Genomic DNA, 23456 nt, shown 5'->3' on the forward strand with positions numbered 1-23456 from the left:
TCGGGTATTGATTTCATATTGACACGGATGACTCAAGTATTTATGTTGCTATGTACCTCTGTTGCAGCCCTGGGAGTCCCAGCCCTTCTGCGGCACTTTCCCCTACGAGATCGTGTGTGCGGACTCCTGGGGTCAGTCTCTGCTGGCGGCCACTGACACAGCAGGGGTCATGCTGTTAGACGGTGAGGTCACCCTGATCAATGCGTCCCTGTGTCCTCCAAAATAAAGCCAACCATCCATAACCATTCGATAGTTCGCTCAGCAAAATGTCAGAGACATGATGATGATAATGATGTTGTCCACATTTCAGGCCCAGATCCAGCTTTGTCCAACGCTGGTGAGTGCTGTCAATCGATTCTTCTCTTTCCCTGCTCTGTGGGCTGCTCTTTCTCACCATCATTCCTCAGGTCTGCCACTTGACCTTTTCTTTGTTTGCTATTCAGAGACACAGACGCTGCCGCCGGTGCAGGTCTTCGATAAGACCATGGTGGTGAAGCAGATGCACGTTCTCGAGCCTCAGGACCTGCTGATCACCCGAGCAGACAAAGGTATCGATCTCAACTGCCATTTTGACATTGCACAGCTGTGAAAACACAAATTACATAACTCTACACCATGAAACACAACAACTAAGCACTGATGTGTGTCTCAAACAGCAACAACACGTTACCATATGCAGTGAGGAATAACAACAGCACTTTAAAAATAAGTAGCAGTATTGTGTGTGTGTGTGTTCTTGTGCTTCTGTCTTTGTGAGAATCTGTATGGGTTTTTAATCGACAGAGTGAGGACATTTTGCCCAGTTCTCACTTTGTCAATTCTCATTCCGAGGTCTAAAACTACTAAATACCTTGGTTATTATAATTGGGTTTTAGTTTGTTTATGAGTGAAGGTTAAGTTTAGCCATTTCTTTTAGATGGTTAGGTTTAGGGGGAGAGGCTGGGGAAAGGGTTATGTCAATGTATGTCAATGACGGTCCTCACTAAGATCGGAAGACAAACGTGTGTATGTGTGTCTGTGTGTCTGGTTAAGATTAGCCAATTGTTTTGGATGGTTAGGTTTAGGGGGAGAGGCTGATGAAATGAAATGAAACAAGGATAAAAAAACGTGTGTGTGTGTGTGCTGTGATGCAGGACAGACCTGTTTAGTGTCCCACAGCTGGTACCCTGTATAGCTGGGACACCCTGTTCATCTGTTTAAGTTTTTTACGTGCATCATATTTAGCACAAAAAACATATTTTGAAAAAAAAAACAAAAAACGCACAGTGGTGTAACCAACAGCAAATGACAAAACTATTTAAGATTTAATTTTTTGAAATTGCACTTCCAAAGTCTTCGCAAAACGCACCTCCAGCATCGTTTTCGTCAATGATTGTAGGGGACCAACACAAAAGAAAGGCAAAATGTAATACTTCCTAACATCTTTTTCACTTCTGCAAAGCTGTTTTCATTCTTTTATATTGTTTTATTTTGCCCTGTTTTTTCAGTAGAAACGAACTGATCTAGATGATATTGATTTATTTTAATTTCTTTAGTTACGTGAGTTAGTGAGTGTTCGGCATTCATGATGGGTCACTTCACTGTACGTAGAATTCTGTTTCGCTGAAAGTCCTGGTGGGCATTCGTGCCCACTTCCTATCTCTCCTGGTCCCTTTTATCCTGTTGACCCTCCCAGCTGCTCGTGTCTGGTGTGTTTCCGGCCTCTCCGTGCTGCTGCCGGCGTATTTAAACTATCCACCTCTGCTGGTCCACTGAGCACATTGATCTCTCTGGGTGACCTATAGAGAGCCAATCCTGTTGTGGCGCTGTGTGCCTGTTGGAGTGTGTGAGTGCGCCTGTCCCCAGGGAGTGGACGGACTGCTGCGAGGAAAGTGGACACAAAGACTGAATGAAGGTCTACAATCATAACAACTGTAACAACGGTCTTGTTTGCTTCAGCTCGGAAAGCCATGTAATGAATTACTCCGGCATCGTCAGATCGACTAGTTGGCTTTTGATGGTGATTGTGTGACGCAGGCGCTAGCATTTGTCACGTCTGCGTGTGGGCTTCGATGAAGCCTCTGAGCGGGCGCCGTCCTGGAGAAGGCAGCCGAGTAATCCCGATCTGCTTGGACATAAATGTTGCTTAGATGTGGGTGGATGCTAAAAACCCTGATCAAATAGCTGGTGGTTTAGAGTAACCTCCAATGCAAAAGAGAAAAGCTCCTTTTGTTCTTGTTTCCAGGGAAAGACGCCCGGCTTTACGTGTTCAGGCTGGCGGCGCTCAAGAGAGGCCTGGAGGAGAAGCAGCTTGTGAGGGGCAAGTGCGACTGCAGAGAGAACAAACTGGAGAAAACCAAAGGTGCAGCACGAATCGCTTCTGGAAACAGCACAGCAGTATAAAAACAAATAAGTCCATCTGGCACATATGTGATGACAGACAAAAGGTTTGCCTCGAAATAACACTAGATAAAATTGGTGCACCAAAGTAGCGTTGGAACAAGTGGATGCTACTCTGGGAATTTGGAATGAATAATGCTCGTTCTCTGCATGGTTTTTCCTTTCAATGATAATAGCTCTTGTTAGCAAATATTACTATGTGCCGCTATAAGTATTGTAGTACTCCTACACCAGGAAATGTATCGAATCAGCAGATCCACCCCTAGTGAATCTGTGTTACATGCAATAAAAACAAGTGTTGAGGTTGTGAGATTGGTTATTCTACTATCATTGGGTTCAGAAATTTAAAAAAAGTAAGTAAACAGTATCTATTATATACCAAAAAAAAAACAACATTGTTCACACCTGATCTTCCAACTTTTCCATGCCTCCTGTCCCAGGCTGCCATTTGTACTCCATCAACACTCACCACGGATCGGAGCTGAGGATCGTAGCAGCCATCAGGAACAAGCTCCTCCTCATCACCAGGAAACGGTTCGAGGGTTTCAGTGCCGTCGCCTCGGGAACAGACTCACCCGTCGAGGAGTTTCAGTATATTCGGGTGAGTGTTGAAAAAGACATTTCCTTTCATTTGTTTTCTGTATGTCTCTATAATGAGTCACACAAAGCTGGGTTGCACCTCTGGTTTCCTCCCACAGCCTAAAAACATACAGAGGTATTTCTTATATGTACATACATACGTATGTTCATATGTTGCCGACCATTGAGCACCAACAGTAAAAGCATACGACACTAGCTACCATCATCCCCACATCCTTCTCCACTCTGTGGGTGATCCTACTCCTTCTACAGCCCTTTTAGGACCATTCATCCAAGCACGTTTGGGTTAGGGTACTAGCTATGTAAGGTGTAGAAACATTTGTTGTACTAGATGTAGTGAAGTTTGTGTGTGTAGGCTGGTGATCCTCCCTCTACAGCTGATGATCCAAAAGCAAGCAAAAAAACTGGAGAACGCTTTGCACTTCACATGCTCACGTGCTTATGTAGGTCATGTGACAACTCTTTGAGATGTTCATCCAACTGCTTTTTTATGTTGGTTCAATCCCCATACATCCGGAATCTGTGGGAGGAGCTGGTGGAATGTGCACCAAGCATTCTGATCTCATGATTTGTGGTGGCGTTTCAGGCGCCGAGGACTTGTGTTGTGCTGTTGATATATGCGAGCTCACACAGACTTTTTAGCATATAAATCACATTGCCTCTATTCCACGTCAGGATTCCTAGGATTGTAAAGGATTTTTCCAGTACACTGACAGTTAAAGGTGTTTGTTTTCCGTGTGAAATTGCATTTTGCGCGCTCGTCACTTCTGTACACCGCGTGAGGCTAGATTGAAATGGGACATTCCGTGTGTGCGCTTGTAAGTGACTTGAAACAGTAGTGGGTGGCCATTATGATTCTCCCGAGCCAGAACCTGACACTGGTGTCACAACTGAAAATGGCACCTCAGACATCATACGATTAGTTTCACTGGTAAAGCCATGAAGAATAAGCGGCTGTGGCGGGTGCATAGCAGTGTGTTCTTTTTTGAGGTTTTCCATATTGAAGTATGGATGGATGTGGATGGAAGTATGGGTTAATGTGTTAAATCTGAGCGCGAGAGGATTTTTACAGTGTTGAAGTAAATGTGTGTAGAGTTTGTTACTCCCATAAGATTGGTGCTATGTTGTGTTGTCTATGATGTGTGTGAGAATGTTTGTCTAAGTGTGTGGACTTTTTAATGGTTGAACATAGTAGTTTAGGTTTCTGTTTGTGTATTTATATTTATGGTCGTGTATTACTCTGTGTGTTGTTGTGCATGTGTGTTTGTCATGGGTGTGCATGGTTTCTCTTCAATTCTTTACAAGACACATCTTTGTGAGGACCTTTGAGGGGACATTTGGCCGGACCCCACAAATCCAAGTCTCAGTTTGAGGATGAAGTAGTTCATTATAATGAGGTTTAAGTTTGCTTTACAGTCCTGGTTGAGGTGAGCCATTTGTTTTGGATGGTTAAGGTTTAGGGTGAGAGGCTGGGGAAAGGGTTATGGCAATGAGAGGTCCCCAGAGAGATTGAGATACAGACGTGTGTGTGTGTGTGTGTGTGCATTTAGGCTAGGGGTTGTTGTTTTGTGTGTTTGTTTGAGTTCATTTTTTATCTGCCTGGAACTGAACCAACAACCTGTGGGTTTCACATCTGGCAGGAGATCTGCCTGTGCGACCCTCCTGTGGTGATGGCGCTAGTGGACGGACCCACTGGCGAGAACGACAACATGATCTGCGTGGCCTACAAGCACCAGTTTGACCTCATCAACGAGAGCACCGGCGACGCCTACAGGCTGCACCACGTCGACGCCAACAGGGTGCGCCGCGTGTCACACTTTTGTATCTTATTGAATGGACACATCATTTGATGCTAATTGGATCGGAGAGCGTGTGCTGCTCCTGTTAGCTGCTTTATTTATTTTCAGATGAGCAGGCTGTTGCCATGAATCAACACATTGTCATTCACAGCCAGCAGCGGAGGAGGCTGCAGGACCCACAGCTGCTCTGCCGAGAGCTTGTTTACTCCTCAGAAGATTGTAGAAGAAAAATATCTTTCATACCTAAACAGGGTTTTATCTTCAGGGTGTCAGAGGCCTGACTATATTAGTTTGACCTTTGATTCGTGTCGTAATTGTTCACCCTTTTTTTGCCCGCAGGTAAATTTTGTGGCAGCCATTGACGTGTATGAAGACGGTGAGGCAGGTCTGCTGCTGTGTTACAACTGTGAGTGTGTCAATTACTGCGTCCTTTATATACAATAAACAACTCACAACCATGTCTTTTCTCACGCACTGAAATTGAAAGCTGTGTAAAGCAAGTATTATCACCCGTAGTCTTTAAACACAAATAAAACTGTTTCAATCATTAGCTGTCTTAGAGCTTTTAACTTCACCTCCCGCAGCAAATTTGCACTTTAAACCGGTTTATAAAGGTGGCTGAAACTCTTTAGGACCAGGAGGTGAATAAACATGACAATAAAGCTGGTCCAGAAGCTAAGGCCGTTCCCTTTTTTGTGTATCGTATTCCTCAAATTGATATGTTTAGAGGTCGGAAAGGCCGATACTCTGCTCTTAAAACGCTTCTATTCTACACACAAAAAGAGATTGAAACCACTCAAATATGTGGAAGTTTGTGTCGAATCTTGATGTCCAACTCTTCTCTGTGTCCCCAAAAGATATTTGCTACTACAAAAAAGTGTGTCCTTTCAACGGCTCCACCCCCATGATCCAGTCCAACACCTCCGACTTCCACTTCAGCTGGAACCAGATGCCTAACGCCATTGGTAAGTTCGCCATGGCAACACCGCCTGAGCCCCACCTTGTGCTCGTGGCCCGGCCGGGGCTTTGCATTGCCATGGCAACACTGTGTGTGTGGCATTGCAATTGTCCTCTGTGATTATTTGTGTGTTTAGTTGTATGTGTGTGTTTATGCCGGCGCTGCAGTGGGTCGCCATGTCCTTGCACATGTGAGCGACATAATGTGGTTGCCCTTTCCAAAACAAGCCGTAATTATAAAAATAAGACTCGGGAGACCAGAAGATTACTCCTCTTATAAATATTTCATATGACACGGTGTTACTGCTGATGAGTACACATCAGGTCTCTCGGTCGTGGTAAACGGGCCTCGTATTTCCAATGCTGCTCCTGTAAACTTTACAGCAAGCATTAGAAAGGAAACTTCCTGGCCATGTTGCCATTGTCTCGAATCAGAATAAGATAATTTACTGCAGTGTCCTACAAATCCCACCTGCCTCCATGACGTCCCAAGACAAGCGAGTCCAATTGGCATCGGCATCTGTAGCTGCTGATGCTACTGAAACAATGGCAGAGAAAGTAAAGGTCTTCTCATGCTTTCCATAAGGCAATCGGCAAAGTCTTGTGCCACATGTCAAATTGTCTTTGCTTTTCTGGAGATTCTGGTGATGTGTGATAGTTGATCTTGTACTATTTGGAAAGCTCAGTATATGTCTTTAATGTGTTACTGTGGTCTACTTTCACCCCCTTTGAAATGAATGTACACATCAGTGATCTGGCTGCACAGCAGCTGCCGCACCGTAACGCTGCACACACACAATGCATCCGGTGGATATTGGCTGTGAATATGTCTGTAGTCACCCTGGGATCACCTCAGTGCTCCAACTGGATTGGTTCATGGGCGGGAAAGTTTGGTGGTTATTAGAGTCTGTTCATTTGTTTATAAATAGAATTACTCCAAAACGGAAGAACATGTTCCTTCAAACCTTTCGGGGTTCAGTTCCAGATTGACTAACATGGAAGTGTTGTCATAAGCGCTATTTTATACTACTGGCACCTGCTGTCCGATTGAGCTTGTTGCGGTCAGTAAAAAGTGAAAGTCAAATGGCAGAAATGAGGGGCTTGGTCTGCGCCCTCTTTAATTTGAAGGCTCAATATTTCTAATATTTTTGTTAGCTGTCTAGAGGAGGTTGAATAAGTTGCTCTTTTTGTTTGCAGTGTGTGCGTTCCCCTACATCCTGGCCTTCACTACCGACTCCATTGAGATCCGACTAGTCGTCAATGGGAATCTGGTCTACACAGCCGTGGTGCCGGAGCTGCAGCTGGCCTCCTCACGGGTCAGTGACATGGTTCCGCCTGCTGTATTTTGCTGGTCCGACCAGCCTGGTGCTTCTTTATTACCACAGGGAGCCCACTGTTTCTGTCCTTGCTCTTTCTGAGCACGAGCGAGCAGGTTCCAGTTTCCACTTGAGCGAACTGCCACAGATCAAATAAGTGATTATCAAGAAGGTAGCGCAACCATCGAAGCCTCTGTGAGGAGCAGGAGGATGATAAGATGAGAAATGTGGCAATCACAGTTGACAATTTGTGTGACAGGAACAGATTGGAGTCAGAGATAGAAGGAGTAACTGTCCAATCAGCAGCGATCTAAAGGTCAGACTCGGAATGAACACTGCTTTTTATTGGTAGAAATTAGGGCTGCAACGATTCATCGATATGTGCGTCGATGCGTCGTGTTGCTGTTGGTCTAAACACACCAAAGGGTGAGCATCGAGAACTGGTTGTTATTCAGAAGCAGTGAGAAAATATCACATTCTCTGGAATCATTAATCTTCAATTGGTTCCTGACTGAGGTCTGACTCCAACTGGCCACCGTCGCTTCGCGCCCCAGGCTCCGCGTCACCACCTCCGGCCTCATCTTGTTTGCGAAGATAACTATAATAGCAAACCCCTTCGACACCATGGTAGAATGATGAAAGAGTGTTCCGTGTTTGGTCTGACGCCACTCACCCTCGAGCTAACAGCTAGCATGTTGGTTAACAGGGAGCTAACTTGTTGTTGGTTGTTAGTTGTAGTGAAGCATCCTCTGTCTCTTTCCACCTCCTAATAATAACCAGAACTGAACTAGGGCGCTACATATTGTTCTCAAGGACCAATACGATTTCATCGTAAAACATTCGATAGCAGATTTTTAAATGTAGCCACTCGCTGCAACACCCCCTGCGAGCGATGAACGCACCTTCCAGGGGTTTTTCTCCTCCATCATTATTAGCCTGGTGGGAAATCGCTCATCTCATTCCATCTCTCATCACAGAGCAAAAATTCCAACACACGCAGATGACTCTGAAAATGCAGCAGCAGCCCACAACAGTGTTCTTATCAATATCTCTGGTTCGTTCACGTCCCCACTTGTATTGATCGCCTGCTGCGCTCTCTTCCTGTCCACCTACAGTCAGACATCTACTTCGTGTCCTCGGCTCCAGTCAGCTCAGCCTCCAACTGCAGTTCCAGAGACACCAGTTCCCAGAGTTCACCTCAAACACCCACCGGCTACGAGATGCCCGTGTTCCCCTCGCCACTTGGTGACGGTAAGCCCTTTGCAGTGAGATACCGGAGGATGCTGACGTATTAAGGACGTTTCAAAATGTCAGTGTTGCCTGCAGGGCTGTTGGACTTTTTTAGTTGTGGTTGGCCGCAAGGGGCATTTTTATTAACTCGTCACATGGGTTTGTCGGAGAGACAACTTCCTCCTCAGTGACTGTAGCAAGCTTTAATCACATGTCAGCTCTCCCAGAAAGAAAAGGAAGTATCTGTTGTTTTCAGTTTCTCTCACAGATATGTGAAGTGATGTCTCCTATTTGTGCTCAGAGTCCTGTGCATTGATTGGCTCACCGAAGTCGCATCTATTTCAGCTTTCACCTGCCATGTTTGGTCCACATCACCTGTGAGTCTTGCTCTGCAGTGATGGGTGCAAAAGTGTGAATTTGTCTCGGGCCTTACGATGAGGGCTCGACACAATGCGTCTGAAGCTGAGCACCAATAGAAGAGACTGACTAGTACTGAGACAGTAAAACTTCTCGATGTATCAAAGGAAGAGAAAAAGTGGGAAAGGTGTGTGGAGCGTTTTAGAGGCTTCAAATGTTTCTACCTCGCAGTACAGTAAACGTTTTTACTGTTGGTGGCGCCATCATTTTATTTTTTATCATTTTTTCTTTTCAAGAACTTCTCCATAGTTGTTAACTATCACAGCTTTGCAGCTGTCAAGTCAATTCAGTGACACACGACTGCCACCCTGCGTGGCTGTATTAAAACTGAGCGTCTCACGACCCAGAAGTGTAAAACAAAAAAACTTCCTCTAGAAGCCACTCGCCATGGGCCCCGGCCCTATGGTTAAGATTCACTCTAGAGGACACAAACATCTGGCGATAAAGAGTCATTTAAGAAATTCCTGGATCCAGATGGTGAGCTCTCCCAAAATTGAATAATTTGTTTCTTGTCCCACTGAAGATTTTATCCAGATGTATCCAGAACTTTTATTTTGAACACAGACAGACAAACCACCAGTGTAGCAAACATAACCTCCTTGACAGGAGTTAATAAACTTGTCTTATAATGTCTGACTTAATGATACAAGTGCTCGGAGTGACGTTTATAACCCCTGGTCACTCAGAATAATTTGTTATTAGATTACATTAGAGATTAGATAAGATAACCTTTATCAAATTAATGATTTTTTCCAGCGTGTCTCTTTTTCTGGCTGGAGCCTATAGAGCAGGGGACACACTGGACAGTCCATCTAGTGGAGATATAGGCAGACAACCACTTGCTCACACATATCTATGAGAAAATTGGAATCCGTTGATTTATGTATGTTTGTGGACATTGGGAGGAAACCAGAGTGCATGTTACAGGATTGAAATGTAACTGTGGAGCCAAAGGAGACATGGTTTTTGAGGCAGGAACCCAAACTGGAAGAGTCTACCCAAAGTTGGGGACAGATGTGCATAGGTGTGGGATGGAAGGGCCCAGAGGAGGACAGCTTTGCCGCTTCAGAATGTTGTTGTGGAGTCAAAAGGGACAACCAGGATGGTGTCTGGGGTCTCATAATAAATGAAATTAAATCAAACGAAATACATAACAAATCAATGTGCCGTCCACAAGCGCTCACCACATCTTCACCTGGACAAAATAAAACCATATAAACATATACTGTATCCACTAAACTAAATTGCTTTAGATCATTTCTGATCTTGACAGATTTGTATGAATTCAAACCCGTTATAGTGGAATTGAGAAGCACTGATCAGCGAGGAGGTCGAGTGAACAAAGAGGGCAGACAGAGGAATCCCCTCACCCCACTAAGAGGAAGTGTTCTCAGAGGAGCAGAAGCCTTTCAAGAAAGATCAATACAGGCCCCTCCTCCCTCCCGCCACTTAACCTGCACCCGTTATCTTTCATTGCCCATCTAAGCATTTAGTCCCTCCTGCGACTGACCTCGTCCAGGTTTACACAACTGTCTGAAATGTTTGCCATGCGGCAGCTGTCGTAATCACATACGCCGCCGCCGTTCAGCAGACTGATGGATCGGAGGTCATACCAGACGTCTGAGGGAAAGTCAGATCTGTCTGCATGAAGGAGAATCGCAACGTTCTCGTTGTGGCTGCTCCTGAGGGCGGACCGATGTTTTCAGGTTCCATTAAGGAGGAAGCTGCTGCTGTTTATCCTCAGTGGGCCACCTGACTTTTCAGGCTAATCGGTTCTGTCACTTCCTTCCCGCTCCGTCTGTGCCGACCACCAGCCGTGACGTTTTGGCTGTTCACAGGTCACACTATGAAATGATCACAATGTGGGGTCTAATGTCATGTCAACTGAGTGGTGTGTTCGTGAAAATCACTGGTGCCAGAGGAGGTCCTTGAGGTGTCCCTGATCAACGTTCCATCAGCTAGATAGCTATACGGCCGGCTTGTCCAGTTCCTGCCAGCTCAGAATCCCCTTTTTCAGGTGGTGCCGGAACTAAATTGTTGTGGTGCACAGTTCCTCTGAGGTATGTTCAATTCACATCCAAGTTGGGACCTTTCCCTGTGTCTCTGTACGATCCATGATCTCCAGGTCTTGTTGCTGGTGAAAGCGGGTAGCTAGACGGGCACTGGTGACCCACTGAATCAGCCCCGATGTTGTCTAAATGTCAGTGACTGTGCGTGTGTGCGTGCGTGTGTGTGTGTATAACCCTGTTCTTCGTTCCCCTGGTCCAGATTCTATACGGATTCCCTATGGTACCAAGCTTTCCCTGTACATGTCTAAGGATGCCGAAGGTACTGCTGCAGCATCCTGCCACAGCCTCAGCTCATGAATCCGCTGCCCACTAACGTGCACGAGTGTCTCACCCTTGTCTGCTCCACGCCGGCATGTTGACGTGGACGTTGGTTGAATGTTAAGTGAACATTTGTCTTCCCCCTCCCCCTTCAACTAATTAAAGTGTGAGGGAGAGAATGAGCCAAAGTGCAGGAGGTGGAGAAGAAGGTGATTCAGGGAGGGGAGATAACGTCGATCAGGGGATGGAGGGGGGGTTTGGTGGAAAAGAAGGAAAAAGAGAAAGAGGGAAGGAGAAGACACGTCTGTTGCAGCATGATTTACAGATTGCACTGTCGCCATGGAGACTTTTGTCAGCCCCTTCTCCTCCACCCAAAGTGCTCGAAACACTGGTGAGGACGAGGAGCATGGTGGGGCGGGGGCTGACAAAAATCCCGCCCTCTCACCGGCTCTCTCATTTTTATGACGTAATTGCATCAGTGATGATGTTGCCCATGAGTCGCCACCTTCCTCCGCCGGCTGCACCAGCGCAGGTCTGCGCAATTGGATTCCAATTAGAGCTTTGCCCACACATCCCCTGGTCCTGAGGTGCAGGTGGAATATATCGATCCGCGTGACCACACATTCCAAATTGAAGCGCCTGGTTTATTCTCTCACTTGATTTGCCGCCGGTGCAGGACATGGGGGAGGGTTTGAGAAGGGAGGTTTGGTGTAACAGCACTAACACTGTGTACCCATCAAAACGTCACCCGGGACCCCTGAGTTTCTCCACACTCACCTTTCACCTGCTGACATTTGCGATGAGACGTTGCTCTTCGCTGCACAGCTTCACATCGATTCAGACTCAAGCCGCCTGTCTCACTAATATGTGTGTCTGTCTGTGTCACTGCAACACTGTGCCCTGCTGGAACGTTTGGGGAGTACAAGCAGTCCCCCTCAAAAAAAAAAAAAAAAAGGTGTCCCCAAAAATGCTGTTGCCCATTTGGAGTGTGGAATAACAAGTGACGTTACATGACATCATAATGAGCTATGTCACATTTTGACACAGGTTGTGTGTGTTTGTCTTTGTGTGCTTGCATGCCACTATTGGAGCACAGAGTCTCAGAGTGTCAGATAAATGTGTGCATACATGTCTGGATGGGTGACATGACTGAGCTAATGTGCAAGTGCATCTTACTACTGTCTCCATGTGTATATTTCTGTCTGAAATTACCTGAAAAAAGTGAGTTTGCTTGTCTATGTGTGTCTGTGGTTGTCTGGATTGCTGTCCACATAAAGTTGAAAAACATGACTCCGATCTTAGGACTTCATTAGCTGCTTCATATAAATCAAAGAAAAGATAAATGAGTGTGTGTGATTCCAGAATGATTCAGTTGAGAAACATCTTTCGTAACACACATCTTCTGTCTGGTAAAGTGTAGTGTTAATCTGTTGATAGAACAGATTTCTTTCCCTTTGGTAATGTAGCTTTAGCCTGTTAGCCTTCATCATTTTACATGAAAATTCACAACTACTGCGTGAAAATGTATCAACATTTTCCCGACTTTTCAAGCGAAACGCTGTTTAGGTTTCACACTTGGGATTTGATTTGTTCCTGCATGATGATTCGTAACTTCTTCACAGCTCCTAAAAACACAAGCTGGTCACCTCTTTCACCGCTCCTGCTTGTTTGACCGTTAATCCGCCAGAGAAACTACAACTAAAATTTTCTTTCAATGTAACGTCAGTGCTGTCTTAGAGGAAGCCTCATCTTGTATGTTGTGACGCCGGATTTCCCATTTAAATTCTTCACCTTCCTCTCTTCCTCCCGTCAGGTGACTCCCAGTGTAAACAGATTTTCAAGATCCCTCTGTGTAACCTGGTGGGCCGCAGCATTGAGAGGCCCCTCAAGTCCCCACTGGTCAACAAGGTCCTGACCGTGGCGGCTCCCGTCATGATTCCTCCAGCGCCACTTATCTCCGCCTCACACTCGCTCTCACTCTCACGCATGGAGATCAAGGAGATAGCCAGCCGAACTCGCAAGGAGCTGCTGGGTAAACTCTTTATGTCTGCCTATCTTAGCCTGAAGGATTAGAATCAAGGGGCAGGTGACCCGAGTTCAGAATGTGCTGTGAGAATTTAACTGTTAAACACAATCCTGGAGACTGAGAGTGAGTGCAGGTAGTCTTAAGCAGTAACTCCAGAGAGATCAAGGTGATGAGTCACAGGATGAAGACGTAGGAGGGGAGTGAGGCCAGGCTGGAAGGAGAGGTCATTGCCAGAGAGCAGCAGTGTGGTTTCACGCAGAGAAACACTGCAGCTGATTTCATCGACGCCTGGAGGTGCTGATACAAAAGTAAAGACGTGGTATTGTAGGAAGAAGTGAGGAGCATCTGAGAAGAAAGTGAGGCACGGGACGTGTATGAGGACAGTGACGGAAGGTGAGAGTTGGATGACATCAGGGATCGGCTTTTTGTAGTCGCTTTGGTGGTGGACGTACAGAGAGAAGAGGTTAAGGATGAAGAAGGTGTTTGCAGATGACGTAGGTGTTTTGTTTTGGCGTCAGAGTCAGTGACAGAGAGGAGGGAAGGTGAGGAGGAGATTGCAGGTGTGATGGAAAGGGTGGGTGAGAGCAGCAGTAAGAGGGAAAGGGAAGCTTTATAGGACAGAAGTGACCACTTCCATGGCACGGAGACCCAGGAGTCAGATGGAAGAATCTGCTGAAGTTTTCATAGGCAGTGATCAGACATGAGTATATCAGAGGGACAAGTTTGGGGACTAAGTGAGGGAGGACAAGTGGTTTTGACTCTTGGAGACCAAGAATTGACGAAGACAGCAAATGATGTTCATGGGTGAGGACATGAAGAGTATAGGTGTGACGTGTGAGGACTTGCTGGGGAAACCTCAGTTGGGAAATGTTGCTTCAGTTGTCTGGTACCAGTAGGTAAAGGTTCTCTCAGTTCTCTCTTTTCCAGGGCCATCCCTCTCTCTGTGACCTCCATTTTAGTCCATAGCGCGTAGATTCTCTCTGACATATGCTCATCTACTTGTGTTGCCCAGCTGGGAACATCACAGTTCTGGACAGGCGGATGTTTTTCCACCATTGAGCGCAACTCTGCACTTCCCGCCTTACTAGGCTTGTGCTACAGCGCCCTCTGGTGGCAAGCAGCTGCTTGACCTGTTCAAGATCAGTGAAGTGCAGTGTCTTCTGCCTTTACAAACACAGGCTTGACGGAGGAGCCCAGTGGTAAACCAGACAGTGGGACAGTGAAGCAGAGGAAGATGAGCAAGAAGAACGCTGAGGAAGAACCGAGACCTCGAGCTCTTACGTCAACCAACAGCGACAGGTATTTGTGAAGCCCACGTTGGTGTCTAAACGAAGACAGAGCTGGTATCAACCACGACTGACCTCTCAACAGGTCGGCGTCCGAGTCCGTTGACGCAGAGGTGGAAGTCTTCTGTTCATCCAGCTTGGAGGCGGAGCCAGAGAAGGCGGTGCTGCGAACCGAGAGCCCCTCTCTCACCAGTGTCTTCGGACTTTCCTCCACTTCCTTCGAAGAAGATGTTCTGGACCTAAAGTGAAGACAATCACATTCTCTGCTTTCATTTTCTGTTGCCTCCCTCTTCAGTGGTTATTTTTCTATCTTTTGTTCATAAGTTGTATAAATATAGATCAATATATATATATATATAGAAACTTATATGTATATCCTGGGTGTCCCCCACTTAACAGCAGAGGTGGTTGTAGACGAGGTGTTTCGGTGGGCGCGTCTCATGTGTTAGTCCAGGACCAGAATGTAACTGCATTCCCAAAACACGTGTCATGTGACTGCCCGCACACGACTCCCATGATGAAGATGGTGTACATTGTTTTCCATATACAGTCATGTTTGTTTCTGCTTGTGGACTTAGTCACAGCTCAAGTGCCATTTCCTACAATCCTCCAGTGAACTTGCACCTGAGAGCCCCCACTGACACCTGGTGTCTGACTGAAGCAGCCATGATTGTAGTCCAGGTTACACCTGAATCTTCAAAACCTTTTGGGTTCACCCTGATGCTGCACCTGCTCTGACTCCCTTTCCCGTGTCCATCTCCCTCACCGTACCAACTATGTGTGAATGCGCATAACAATGCTGCAACAGCGCCCTCTGGCGGATGCAAGGGGTCATTCTGTACTTGATTTGTGATGTTGGAAGTCGACTCAATGTGCATTACATTTCGTAAAACCCAGATTTGTTTACGTCACGTCTCACCAAATATTGTACTGACCAACAGTTGAAAGCGTTTTCTGTTTGGATCGTCGATCAGACCCCATTGTCCTGCGTTGAAATTCGCAAACCAGACGTGCTCTTGCATGCAGAGATTTTTTCCAAATGTAATCTGGTAACTACAACCTCTTTATTAATGCTCAAGATTTATAATGTTTATCTTTCATCAGTGGAACGGGAAAATGCGATCTCAGCAGAGCTAAATGGATGATGGAATTCACATTATTGAAGCTTCACAGAGTTTACTTAAATGTAGAAGAGGATCATGTGAGGGGATATTTATAATATTTTATATTTCATTTTCATTTGCCTCTGGCATTTAGGGAGTGCAACTGACCAGCTTTGTCCCCACACTTCTATTTCAGTTTGTATGGAACGTATGCATCAAACTTGCTAAACCTGGCCTTTTGGTCAGTTTGTGTGGACATCAAAAGCTTTAAATGCATTGCCTTGGCTCAAAAAAGTTGAAGTCATCCTCATTTCTTGCGTGTACATTTCGCGACCATCGAAGAGCACAGTGTTCAACTAGCCGAGATCACAACCGTCAACACCTAATCTGGAAATTAAAAACAAAAAAACCATAAGCTTGATGCGTGTCTGCTCTTGAAGGAGAAAAACCAGTGTGTACTTTGTGTTGAGATGCTTCATGCTAAAATTGGCTTCCAGTAGTTAAAGGTGGGCAGTGTAATGCTGCATTCCAGTTGTCCTCGGAACTGGGACGTTCCCACTTGACATTGGATTTTCCCAGTCGGAAGTTCGCGATCCAAGATGGCAGCTCGGAGTGTAAACAATGAGTAGAGCTCCTGTAATATTGAGTGTATTTGACTTTAAGAATTGTTTTTGTTCTCTATATTGGTTGGATACATAGTATTGTTCGACGCATATGTATGGAAATGTTTTGTCGTGTAACTTTAAATGTTCATGCTGTATATGCAAACCATGCTCGATGCCTGTGACACTGTCGATGGAGTGTCTTCCCTTGGTAAATGGAATGTGCTGAACTCGGCCGTGACGCCATTCCCACCTCGGACATCCGACTTCCGACGTAACTGGATTGCAGCATCATTCTTGTTCACACAACAATCTCGCCATTGTTGTGTGGTTGAATGTAACACAAAAAGGAAAAGATGCAAGCAGACAAAGTAAAAGCGGACGGCAGTTTCACCCTTTATAACCAAGGTCGACATCAGCAAAGTAATGATAACCCTCCTAAACATCATGAAATATATGATTGCAGTTTTATTGTTGGCACATTGAGGTAATTCTTGTAAACATATATGGGTGTGTGAGCCCCGTTGTGGCGACTGCAAACCTCAACGCTGCAGCTCCCAGGTCCTGCTTCTTCTCCTGCGACATGATAAGGAACCTCAGACTAAAAAGGGACAAAGAAAAAGGAGGCATTGAAAGGATACATTTACATTTTCAACTGTTTTCTTCCTCTTGATCCTGCCTTCCTTCATGTTTATTTCTACCTCCCCATTATTTTTGTTTTCTACCTGTTTGTTAATTTTGTATTAATATTTACTGTCTTGACTGTTGCTGAACCTTTCTGTGATATCAAAATGAAAGAAGAAAATGAACAAAAAACACCAAGTGTCTTAAAATATTGTATCGCCATCGTTTTTAAATGCCAAGTACTACTTGTAAATGTTTGTGTATCAAATGTGGCCTCAAATGAAACTAAACTATATTATTATAAATATTATTTGAGCAGTTATTTTAAACAAGTGCTGTAGACCACTGCTGTGAAAGTAGTTGATTCTGTTCATTGATATGGAATAAATATTTATGGAATTTGAACTGTGGGTCTGTTTATTGTTCCCAGAATCAGTACACCAAAATATAAAGTGTACACACATGCAAGAAACATCGTACTGTTGGTTTGGAACTTTATTAGTGTCTAAAAGAACTTGGATCATGCTAGTTTTGCTGTTTTTATCAAGGTCAAGTTGTTATGGTTGAATTTAGCTGTATGCTAAGTTCGCTTGCAAACTGAGATGTTTCCTCGGGTGTAATTATTTTATATCAAGTAATTACAGTGGTACCTCGGTTTTCGAACGTCCTGGACTTCGAACAAATCGGAGTTCGAACAAAAATTTAGAGATTTTTTTGCTTCTGACTTCGAACGTAAATCCAGAACTCGAACGCCCCCAATAAAAGACAGAAAAAAACCTAATGTGCAATCAGCTGACCCACGACGCACTTTGTTATTGTGTATAACGCAGCCTCTGTATGCAGACGTGTCCCGTTAGCTACATTTACTGACTGTTTTTTCTTCATATTGAGGTGTAAAACCTTTCCTGTCTCCGCACTGGACCGTGGTAGAGGGTCACAGGGGAGGTGCTCGCTCTCCACACCTCCGAGGCTGGAGCGCGCACTCCAGGGTTTGATGTCCTGTTGTGGGCTGGAGCTGGGACAGGGATGAGGCGAGTCTGGGACAGAGCGTTACTTGGTTTATGACTTTGTCACAGCCAAACTGCACAGAAGCGCACATTCAGAGCTGGACACGCACCGGGCACCTCTTCACTTCTGGAGAGACGTCACTCACTCGGCAACCCCTCCCACATGCAGCGGCCACACACATAGAGGAACAGCACACCTGCAGCAGACACTCTACATTCACTCCTACAAAAGCCTATTTTAAGGCTAGGAACGCATTATTTCTTTTTCCATTCGCTGTAATGAAACAAATCGATTCAGATTTCGAACAAAACGCTTCTCGAACGGCCGTCTGGAACGGATTGTGGTCGAGAACCGAGGTACCACTGTCCTCACATTTGGGGTTATTTATTTTGTTTGTGGCATTTGCACCTTGTGTATTGTAAAATGTGAAATCTGAATGGACAGGAAGTAATGTAACTCGTGGAACAATCCTGCAACGATTCTGTTGTGAGTAAATATGGCAAACACACACCACACTGTTGCTCAATGTACATGATTTGTGCCTACATTTTTCAAATGTATTTATTAATTGAAACAATAAATACATTTAATTTTTCCCCCCACTGTATTATATTATTAATAGAATTGAGAGATGTGTTCATCATGTTTAATATCATGATGTTGCGAATGCCTAACATGGGTTCTGATGGAGGTGGCATAGCCTCGTATCCTACTTTGCCTGGGGCCCCCTAATTCCATGAAACGGCCCTCCTTATACGCTTTCTGGGCCCCCAGCAGGCAAGTTAACACACAATTTGATATTAGTTTGTTAGTTTATGACACACATAACATACAATACACATGCAGAAAAAATAAATCAACTGTATCGTAAAGTGAAGGGCAGGTAAGAGTGCTACATTGATCCATAGAATAAAGCTTAAATTGTCTTTTTCAAATGTGGCTTTCTCGCACATTGTAGTGACATTCAGTCCTAATCGCATTTTGTTCATTGCTATTCAGTGTCAAAAGAACCTTGTTTCCTGAGGGCCTGAGGAACTGTGAAACTCAAGAACTGTCCACAGTTCTTGAGTTTCCTTTGAGTCACTGATTCACTCTGTGGCCTACCACAATGCCTCATATCCCCATTGACTCAGGTCAAACCTCAGTTCAGCCAGGAAAGCTGCCTCTCAGGAGAGTTGTTTTTCTAAAACAAAGAACTCAGAGGGAGGAAGCTTGGAACTGGAGACAGGGTCGTGAGTAAGTGGCTGGCTCTGAGTAGAATCTGGTGGCATCATTCAGTCACACTCCTTCCTGCCAGCATGCACCGTCACAAGGACCTCAGGACCAAATCTTCATTTTGGATCATCAACTTCATATTCACAATCCACCGCTTGGCTCTTGCTGGATTTTCTGTCCATAATCTGGGCAAACCAGGTTTCAAGCAGCCTCAAATGATCCGACATAATTTCCGGTTCCTTTGTCTCGTGACAAATACAAGCCGAGTTCTGTAATCTCTTTGATCAGGGATGTCGTTTGAAAGCTCATAATTTAAAATGTTTGCTGGAATAAAAGTGTCCAAGTGTGTGAGAAAAGCAAACGGATCCGGCATGAGACTCACTTTGGTTGTTTACGGAGCAAATTACTCTGGACAAATCAGGAGCGACACCAAGTCAGATCTGTTGCTGTTTCCAGCTGGACTGAGAGCTGGGGGCAAAGAAAACGGAGTGGGTTTTACAGCTCAGTAAAATATTAGCCTCTCCGCTGCATTCCTGCTCCGGTGCGTGTGTTAGACAAAAGTAAGAGCCTGTGTTTCCCATTGCCCTGGAGGAAGGCAGGTTGAGGCGACCCTGCTGCCTACACACACACACACAGTCAGCAGACACACCCCTGTCGCTGGCATGTCATTGGTTTTACGTTTCTCTTCAGATTGCATGTTTTCTGTGGATGCAGTGAAAGAACTGGATTAGGCTGCGGACGCCCACCCGTGAGTCCCAGTTTAGTCATCACGTGTAGGAAAAACACCAGGGCCGGGAAAGGAAGTCAGAGAAAAAGGGCTGAGATTTATGTTGGCGTTCAGCTGAGATTGTTAAATTTCCTATTGTGCGCTGTTGTTTGACATCGACCTCCTGTGCTCGCAGGCAGTGAAAGTATTTCTGAATCGATTTAGCACCCATCAGTTCATGATATCAAACTTTGTTTTTTCATCTTGTTTTTTCCCCATTTCCCCCCCCCCCCTTCACCTCCCAAATTCTTGGTCCATTACGGTCTCTCCTCACACAAGGCCTCCTTAACTTAGTGCTGTCATTCTTGGGTCCTCCTCCACGCATGAACCAGAGAGGTCCAGACTCACACTGGAGCTCCATCAGCTTCATTGAGGGCCAGTGCTTCTACTTCTAACCTCTCACTGATGACCTGGCTCCTCCTTATTATGAAGGAAAACTGCATGATCTCAAAGCATTGACACTGTCAGTCTCATATAATCACCTTAGATCAGACCTGGGAAAAGTGCGGCCCGGGGGCCAAATGCGACCCTTTGTCTATATTTATGTGGCCCTCCAGGAGTCAGAGTAAAACTATAATACTGGCATCTATTTTTGTCTTGTGTATTGCGTTTTTGTTCATTATGATTCAACCGAAACGTAACTTTCTCGTAACTTTTGGTCTTTTCCGTTATTCCGCGAGTATTTCTTGGACCTTATAATGCATCAGAATTGAAAGTAGATTTTGAAATGTTTTAGACACATCGAGAATCTTTAAATGGATTGTGGTTTAAATTAAACCCCGGCACACAGGACGCTGGTACAAATCTTCCTCAATAGATCAGGACTGAGTGCTCCATTTGCGGCGTGCCTCAGTCTTGGACCACTTTGATTTTCTACAAGTTGCACTCTCTGCTGATCTGACTGTTCAAACTCCAGAGAGTTCCATGAACCTTCACCAGCTCAGTGTATGTGAACCCTATGTGAAAGCAGTCAATATAAAGGCACTGTTTCAGGCGAGTGGTGATAACAGTTTTATACTCATTCTTAAATAAATTAAGTTTCCTTTTCAGTTTTATCTCCCAGTACAGATGCAAAGGAGGCATCAGGAGTCCTGTAAAACTCTGTTGGTCCTCTGTATCGAATGTGGCCTCAAATGTCCCACACTGCTCTTTGAAGTCATCACTGGTAGGAGCTCTGGTTCTGCGATGCTGTTTCTGAACTAAATTTGAATTGTTGCAGTGACAAAGACTGGCAGTTTCTTATGTCCACAATCTGGGATTAATGGGCCCCTTCACCCGGCCCCTCAAAACATGACAGCGAACACGGCTGTGGGAATTACATAACCGGAGCAGGAATGTTGGATCTTTGCCGCAGACTTTCTCATGCACAAACACAAAAGTGAGGCCCCGTCAGAAATAGACAACAGACACATATTTGAATCATAAATTAGTACTTTTAACATAGAAAAAAAAAGGATTGAAGCAATGACAGGAAACACATTGTCCGAGTTCACACGTCGTGGCCGCACGTTTGTTGACTTTGCTTTGCCAGCAAATGTTAACACAACACACGACCACACAGGAGACAGACTTCTGCATGAATGGGGGCCTGTGTTTGTGTGAAAACACTTCAGGGGTGCGTCCGAATGTTCCAATAAAAAAAAAACTAGTTTCAAGTACAAATCAGCCCTGGCCTTCATATGGAAACTCAGTTTGAGATGTTTACTTCAAATTACTTCCACAATCACATTTGAATATTTAAATAAAAATACTGTCTGGTTCCTTGTATTGCACTGCCAGAGTCCTTTGACATCCCCGGTGATATCTTTATGCAAAAGAACAAACCGCCACCAGGACCTGCAGTGCCATGGAAACGCAGGGGATCTGTGCGATGGTGTAGACCAGCGAGCGAGTGGGTGCCGGGAGGGCGAGAAGGTAGGCGACGCTGTGCAGGACCCGGGCTACGAAGAAGACCAGGAAGTGTAAACGGGCCGCGAAGAGCGACGGGCCAATCATGGTGTAGACGGCTCCAACGAACAGGAAGGGAAGGATGTTTTCCAAGTCGTTTCTGTGAGCCCTGCAGGACAGACGTGAGATTCAGGAAGTTCATTCACAGAGCTCATCTTTTGGAGTAGAAAATCATCAGCAAACTCAGGAGCGTAATGTCACCAGAGCCTGGCAATCGTCTAGAATTGTGTACAATTGCAGATACTTTGAAACAAAGCTGTTGGTTACACACAGGCGAAGACATAGTGTTTTTAAGGATTTGTGAAATGCAGATGTTGGGATGACCTTTGAACCTTTCAACCCTATTCCAATCCATATCAGAGGAGGGGTAGCATTTTATCAAATGTTCAGGTATATGGCACCACACAACAGCACAGAAAATGCACCTGCTTGTTTATTTATGCATATATTTATTTTTATTTTTTTAATAAAGCATGTCTGGATTTCAACTTTTTGTGGTTCCAGTTTTGTTTTTATACAGTGTGCTATGTTGCAACTCATTTATCTGCTGTAAATATCAGTTCACGTATTGGTACTTCTCATTCGACTATACTTTATCATGTTTTTGGAGTGCAATCACTTCAGTTTAAACAGATTTAGAATACTATAAACCCGCCTGGTAGCTTCTTCGGTGACTCATTCCACTGTTTTTATCGAGGGCTCCAAGTCTAGACTACAAATCCTCTTTCGAACAAGTACTACAAATATTTGCACCTGAAGTCTTTTAACTGGAAACACTTTATGTTCTGCCTCTGTTTATCTGCCGCAGCACTTTTCTGATCCCTTTTTAATAACATTTTCCAACAAGGTTCTGGCAAAGCAAGTTGATAAGTTCAAATTCTCAGTTGGAAATATTGATTTCTTAGAAAATGTGGCACGTTCGAATACAGCCACCAAACAGGTTTGTATGTATCAATGGAAACTGATTTTTTTTTTTTTTATTAAAGGCAAATTTGATGATCACTACACATGCGTTTTATACGAATATCGATCCAGCTTTACACAGAAATGTCTGAAAATAAGTTGTATTTGAGATACTTCAAAATACAATCTAGATTCTGTTGACGGAAATTAGACGTTTGACACAGGGAAAAGTACCAAACTCGACTGATAGTATGGGAAAATTACAAAATAAAAGCATGCAAACGTGTTCCTCACCTCAGGCATCTCTCCACATACGGATCAACTCTGTGAAACTGCAAGCCTCCGTGTCTCAACGCGTCTTCAGGGTTGGCAAAAGCCTTCAAGGGAAATAGTTCGTTTTCATCTGGAATTTATTCGAACCTTGGCAGGATTTTGAAACGCTTACCTTTTTACGGAGCCGGACTTGTCCGGTTATAATCGCAATAATGTACATCTTTAAAACAAGAAGGACTGCATAGAAGACGAAACAGGAGAAGACCTCGTTTCTAATCATGACTTTTTAAATGAATAAAATAAAGAGAGGCAGCGAGTCCGGGGTGGCGGAGCGGAGCGATGTGTGGAATTCACTGAAAGCGATAGTTGACGGCTCCAGAGAGGACGGTCTTAAAAGCCCGCCTCCGCCCACTCGCTCACTCCAGCATCACAGCCACGGCAGGTGAGAGAGTGACTGCCGTGGTCCAGTCATGACTCTCACCTTCTGAATATGACGGGACCAGTGTCTCAGCGCGCAAGAATTACTTCCTCGAGGCGCATTAAATCGCAGCGAGAGAGAAAATCTAGATCCAAAATGGCGGTTCTCGTAAGTAGAAATGTAAATACAAACACATGGCGACCTCATTTGACCTAAACAATTTCAACAAACGAAAGGTTTTTAGTCAATAAGAAAGTTAT

The 23456-nt window shown here is 44.8% G+C and overlaps 2 protein-coding genes across 6 annotated transcripts in view; one reads left to right on the plus strand and one right to left on the minus strand.

Annotated features, from left to right (window-relative positions):
• garnl3 (GTPase activating Rap/RanGAP domain like 3) overlaps window positions 1-17208 on the plus strand; it is a 73123-nt gene extending 55915 nt beyond the window's left edge. Inside the window, exons 18-31 of one of the 5 annotated variants that reach the window (XM_053870705.1) lie at window positions 68-182; window positions 311-337; window positions 444-548; window positions 2225-2341; window positions 2820-2980; window positions 4620-4778; window positions 5118-5184; window positions 5636-5743; window positions 6933-7051; window positions 8167-8302; window positions 10967-11026; window positions 12839-13057; window positions 14230-14350; window positions 14423-17208. In XM_053870705.1, the coding sequence (XP_053726680.1) occupies window positions 68-182; window positions 311-337; window positions 444-548; window positions 2225-2341; window positions 2820-2980; window positions 4620-4778; window positions 5118-5184; window positions 5636-5743; window positions 6933-7051; window positions 8167-8302; window positions 10967-11026; window positions 12839-13057; window positions 14230-14350; window positions 14423-14585 (1677 nt within the window). In that variant the 3' untranslated portion in view covers window positions 14586-17208. The remainder of the gene's footprint in view (window positions 1-67; window positions 183-310; window positions 338-443; window positions 549-2224; window positions 2342-2819; window positions 2981-4619; window positions 4779-5117; window positions 5185-5635; window positions 5744-6932; window positions 7052-8166; window positions 8303-10966; window positions 11027-12838; window positions 13058-14229; window positions 14351-14422) is intronic. The other 4 variants (XM_053870695.1, XM_053870713.1, XM_053870730.1 and 1 more) reach the window with 4 other exon arrangements.
• Window positions 17209-20970: 3762 nt separating this feature from the next.
• Window positions 20971-23349, minus strand: ptges (prostaglandin E synthase). Its single transcript, XM_053872169.1, has 3 exons — window positions 22951-23349; window positions 22800-22882; window positions 20971-21711 (listed from the first exon to the last, which is right to left on the minus strand). Exons 1-3 carry the CDS (start codon window positions 23056-23058, stop codon window positions 21462-21464), a joined length of 441 nt encoding a protein of 146 aa, XP_053728144.1. The 5' UTR covers window positions 23059-23349; the 3' UTR covers window positions 20971-21461.
• Between the last annotated feature and the right edge of the window lie 107 nt (window positions 23350-23456).

Source organism: Synchiropus splendidus, chromosome 1 (assembly GCF_027744825.2).
Source record: "Synchiropus splendidus isolate RoL2022-P1 chromosome 1, RoL_Sspl_1.0, whole genome shotgun sequence".
NCBI classification, from domain to species: Eukaryota; Metazoa; Chordata; class Actinopteri; order Syngnathiformes; family Callionymidae; genus Synchiropus; species Synchiropus splendidus.

Bases quoted from the DNA above. Each gene is read 5' to 3' on its own strand.
- ptges (XM_053872169.1), bottom strand. From the start codon at position 23,058: ATGATTAGAAACGAGGTCTTCTCCTGTTTCGTCTTCTATGCAGTCCTT. The intron at 22,883-22,950 runs GTAAGCGTTTCA...TTTCCCTTGAAG, and splicing joins AAGTCCGGCTCCGTAAAAAG to GCTTTTGCCAACCCTGAAGA. The intron at 21,712-22,799 runs GTGAGGAACACG...TCTGTCCTGCAG, and splicing joins TATGTGGAGAGATGCCTGAG to GGCTCACAGAAACGACTTGG.